Source organism: Lupinus angustifolius, chromosome LG16 (assembly GCF_001865875.1).
Source record: "Lupinus angustifolius cultivar Tanjil chromosome LG16, LupAngTanjil_v1.0, whole genome shotgun sequence".
Taxonomy (NCBI): domain Eukaryota; kingdom Viridiplantae; phylum Streptophyta; class Magnoliopsida; order Fabales; family Fabaceae; genus Lupinus; species Lupinus angustifolius.
The window spans coordinates 19,820,447-19,826,132 of NC_032024.1; the positions used below are offsets into that span (position 1 = coordinate 19,820,447).

At 28.1% G+C, this 5,686-nt stretch overlaps 1 protein-coding gene across 1 annotated transcript; it reads left to right on the forward strand.

The window, feature by feature from the left end:
- On the forward strand, positions 4,748-5,056 carry LOC109329412. Its single transcript, XM_019563076.1, has one exon. It carries the CDS (start codon positions 4,748-4,750, stop codon positions 5,054-5,056), a length of 309 nt encoding a protein of 102 aa, XP_019418621.1.

Genomic DNA, 5,686 nt, shown 5'->3' on the forward strand with positions numbered 1-5,686 from the left:
TTTATAACTTACAAGTTTTAAACTAATACAGTTGTTATTGTGGACTTTGGTTTGTGATTTTTTGTTTTCAAATACATTTATGAGGCGCGATGACTATTTATTTTTTAAATTGTGATTGAGTTAATTATAAATGTGTGTTTTGAAAGAAAAAACGGGTCACCTTGTCAGTCCGTCAACCTTGCCAAATATAGGTTGTGTTGACATTTTAAGTCCTTTTAGCAATAAGGGTCGTGTCAGCCCATATTTTGGTAGGCTTAAGGCGGGCCGAGTCGGGCTGATCCATATTGCCACCCTATGAAACTAATAATTTATTTTTTATTTTCATGTTTTTTCCCATAACAATTGATATATACCATGTGTAGTGAAAATTCAAGAGAGAGTAGTACAGAGATGGATAACATTCTAAGGTATTGTCTTGAGAGTTTTTTATTTATTTGTATAAGCATGTCGATAGACATTTCGTGTTTGCCGACTTACATTCTTATCTTATGATATTAAGTATTAAATTTTTATTTTGTATTTTAGAGAATTAGAATATTTTTTTATTGGATCTACTTCATGTTATAATTTTTGTATTTATTATGATATCCAACTTAAAGTGAGATCTATTAATCATAGTTATTTAGGATTATATGATTTTACTTTAGAAATAAAAAATATTAAGGGTAAAATAAGAAAATAGAATCATGGTGGTAGTTATTTCAAATTTTGACTTTATATATAGTACTAGTTGGGAGATACAGGGACGCACCCCGAAAGAGATTAGTTCATGGATAAAGGATACATTTGGTAATACCAAATTATTAAGTTACATATAACTGAACTTAAATACATACTATAGAAATTAGATTCACATCCTCTGAGTTTTAGTAAAATTATATAAATCATTCATCTATTTTTATACATACTTCGTGTCTGCCGGTCAATATTGCATGGTATTATATATTCAGCTTTTATATATTTAATTTTTTATAATTAGAATATATTTGTTGTATTCAGTGTACTTTATATTATAATTTTTGTGTGTTTATAATTATGTATAGTTTAAGGTGAGAGATATGGTTAATTAATGTGTTGGTGGTGATTAATTAGGATTATATGAAAAATTAAATAATATGAAGGGAAAAATAGAAAGTGAAAATTATACAATGGTGGAAGTTACACCATGTTTTGGCTTTATTTATAGTATAGATATAGATTACACCATGTTTTGACTTTATTTATAGTATAGATATAGATATACTTCATGTTATAATTTTTGTATTTATTATAATATTCAACTTAAAGTGATATATATTAATTATAGTTATTTAGGATTATATGATTTTCCTTTAGAAATAAAAATTATCAAGGGCAAAATAGGAAAATAGAATAATGGTGGTAGTTATTTCAAGTTTTGGCTATATATATAGTATAGATTTTACTTTAGAAATAAAAAATATTAATGGTAAAATATGAAAATAGAATCATGGTAATAGTTATTTTAAGTTTTGACTTTATATATACTAGCGTGTCGACCGGCACTCCGTGCCGGTCACCCGCATTCTTATTTTTTTGATATAGTATGTATGATATTCATTCTTTATATTATATTATTTAAGAAAAACAATTTAAATATAAGAGTGCAGTATATAAACTCAATAAAAAGTGAAGATTTAAGAAGATAATATGTGATAGTTGATATGATATACATAAAACTTAGGTCAATTTTTCATTTTGTGCCTATTGGATGAAGAAAGATAGAAGATAGAAATAAGAGAATGTGTGGAAGATTAATGATATTAAATTATTAATATAAAAAATTAAAGTAATATGTGGAAATTTATAATAGTTATTAAAAATATAAAAGGGTAAGTTTGGAATATAAAAATTATACCATGAGGTAGTTATTACTTGTTTTGCCTTTATTAATAGTATAGAAGTATAGATATAGAAGTATAGATATAGATAAAATCAAGAGATCACTTAATTTTATTTTCTAGCGTGTTAGCAGACGCTACCGGGTCTGTCAACCCAATTTCCTATCGTTTGTATTGTTTATTAATATAAGAATATATAAAGATGAAATTAGAAGTTATAAAATAAAATTAGAAGTTATAAAATATGAAATAAATGTTTAGTAGTATAAGTATATATAAAGATGAAAGTATAACTTATACAATAAAATTAGAAGTTATAAAATATGAAATAGGAAAACCCAAAATAACTTCATGAAAGTTAGGTTAGGTTTTTCCTTTATTAAGTAGTATAGATATACAACTTATAATTAATATATTTGAGGTGATTATATAGGATTATATGGTTTTTTTAAATTAAAAATTTGAAGGGCAAAATAGGAATATATAAATTATGCCATGGTGGTGGTTACACCATGTTTTAACTTTATATATAGTATAGATATAGATAGTATAGATAACATTTCTGACACATATAACACTTTTTATATTATTCACATATCCATGAGTAACTCCAAGAGAAAAAGTAAAATATATATGCATTCATGGTATAAATATTTATATATAATTATTATATTATTCATCACTCATTTGGATTACTTTTTTATTTTTTGAAGAGTCAATAGTATATACATTTATATCAAAGTGACCATAAGCAAAATTTAGTCCCATTTGTTTGTGTGTTCCATTTCCATGGTGAAGATGTTGATACGCTGATTATGTAAATAATTGTTAGAATTTCTGACAATTTATGAGTCACAAATATAATTCTATAATTGTGTTATGGTCATTATGTAATTAGCCAAAACATAAAATGATCTTCAGTAATTAATTTGGTGGCTAATGGCATATGTGTCATGAAGTATTATAAGTGTAGATACTTTCAGGCAATTTCTGATTTGATGAAGGGACTGAATCAGAATTATTGCAACTTAAGCAGTAACCGCTTCGGTTACTTTTATGAGTTGGGTTATGGTCCTCATTTGTAGAGCAACAGGTTTTCAGATGTGGAGTTAAGGAGAATAAAAATGAATTAGAATAGTGTTATCCATAGGGATAAAACACTATCAAGTCATCCATAACAAACACATAAGGAAAATACTCTCACCATAAGGTTAACACACTAAGCTTTTGGCATTCTGATTCCCCTCTAGAGAAGCAAAATAAAACCATCAAGTGCTCTAACATCTGGAAGATCATCACACCCTCATACATTTGAGATTCCAAATAGCTAATCAAGATATGTTCTCCTTCTTCACCGTGAAATCAATTGGTATTTCTTCGGTCTGGATCATGGTTGTTCCATTTGGATTTATGTATGGGCATAAACATTATGTAAAGGAACAAAGCCATGATCATTAGGACTTTCGCATTCAATCTAAGGATTATATATGGAGGTCTATTCTCCAACAATAATAGCTTAGCATATGAATAGTAGAACGAACTCCTTAGTTTATATTTCCTAATCACAAAGTATGTTTTCTCTCAACATAATAATGAATGACATAAACAATAATACAATTCTTTAATAGTCCAAGGAATATATAGATATATAAATTGATCCAGAATTTATTCATTATATAATGCCTTATGATTCTCGTTACAGAATTAACAAATCTCAGGGTTGTTGGAAAATGGTAGTTAAACAACACAGTGTCACATCTTCTAATATTCAACGGGTACATATTTACTGTTGTCTCATAAGTTATGTTACTGTATATGCCATCAATTATGATTTGTCAAAAAAATAATTAATTATTAATTTTTTAACTTAAATATATTTTTTTCAACCAATAATAAGTTAGTAATACACGTAGTGGCACAACTTGTGAGACAGCAAATATACTCCCATTCAACACCTATAGTTTAATTTTAAGCCCTATGCCGCAACCAGTAACCTAGCTTTCTGGTATAATTTTGGGTTTTAAAAAAGAAACTTATAGTGTTTGAAAATTAATATTTAGAAAGCTCTTCTAGTTGATATCTCTCATACTATATAAGTATATTTTTTCTTATAAAAATAAAAATCAGGTCTTATTTTTTAATAAAAAATGCAACACATGGGTCATTGTCTCAAACTCCCAATTCCACATAGATAGCCACAGCTTCCATTCATATGTCACTTTATTATCTCCCCACCAATTACAAAGTCTCATTTATTAAAAAGAAAAAATATAAAAACAAAAATAAATTTTTTATATTATTTTATAAAATTTAATTGACTATAACAATGGATATAAGATTCTTTTGACACTGAGGATCTTAGTTACATAAGTAAGTAGTCAAGCTTGAACCCATGGCCAAGCCAAATAGGACACGCTAAATAGAGTTTCTCCAAGACGGTGCAGAAAATGAAATTGTACTGAAATTATAAAAAAGGATTTGCCGTCAGCTTAGCTCACACGTTATTTGGAAATTATGAAATAAAGCCCACACCCCATATAAGTGCTACTTTGACTAATACAATTGCCACTCACATTCCTCTTCAAGTATTGAACTTGTTTAGTAGTGTTATTTCAATATTTTTTAACTTTTATAACAATTCAAATAAATTATATTTCTCACTTGTTTTTTAATTTAATATATTTCAAAAAATACACTAATTTAGTGCCAAAAACATTTTCATTGACTTGATCCCAAAGCTCTCTGTTCCTCTCTCTTGTCTATTATAAATAACATGTCATTTCTCTCACAAACTGACTCACTATCTAACATACTCTTATTCCCATACCCAAAAATACAACATAAAATTTTGTTCATCTCTTATCCTCTCACCCTTGTTAACTATTTCCATGGCTCGATTTGTCACTTTCCTGGTTCTATTCCTTGTTCTCTTTGCCTCCTTTTGTTCATGTTTACAAGGTAGAAAGCTTGATCTGGGTCATGCAAAGAAGCATAAAAACAATGTTAAATCATCTCCAAGCAACAGCTTATATTTCAGTTCACTTCCAAAGGGTACTGTACCATCTTCTACACCAAGCAAAAAAGGGCATGCCACTGAGGTTGATGAGAAGCTCATTGCACGTCACCTCATAAGCACTGAAACACTTCTTCTTGGATCTGTCCCTAGCCCTGGTGCTGGCCATCGATGGGTTGTCTAGTGCACAAGCCTGACAACATCAAATGTAGATGTATACATCCTTATCCCATAGGCAAAGAGACTATTTGAACCTGTGAACTCTTTTGGCCACTTGTCTACAGGATTACACTCATCTTCTTTATTATTTGAGACCACATTTTTTTATTTGTTTAATTTTGTAATTTTCTTAGATTCTTTGTATGAGAGAAGATATTAGCAGAAATGGTAGGGATAGTATGAACTGTAAAGAGAATTAGAGATAGTTGTATATATGCCTCTATTTTCTGTTTTGCTATCACCTCAATTCTATCTAGATTAATATTATTGAGGGGGAAACATATTTATAGCAGCTATTTTGTATTGTAAATTATCAAAATTCTGATTTGGTTGGTATAAATAATTTTAACATCTACATTTTTATATTTGGGGATAGATTCACTTACTCCAAGAATAAACTTATTCTCCATTTGAATCATTAATTCTAGGAAAATTCAATAGTTTGACTTAGTGGATAGACTTAAATCATTAAATGTTTATTGAATTGATAGTTAGAATTATGAGTAAATTTAAAAAATTTACTTTGGAGTAAGTGAATTATCACTTTTTTTTTTCCTGAATATTACCTTTTGTGTCTATGGTGTAGGAACGATTT

Coding starts and splice junctions, on each gene's coding strand:
- LOC109329412 (XM_019563076.1), top strand. CDS start 4,748: ATGGCTCGATTTGTCACTTTCCTGGTTCTATTCCTTGTTCTCTTTGCC.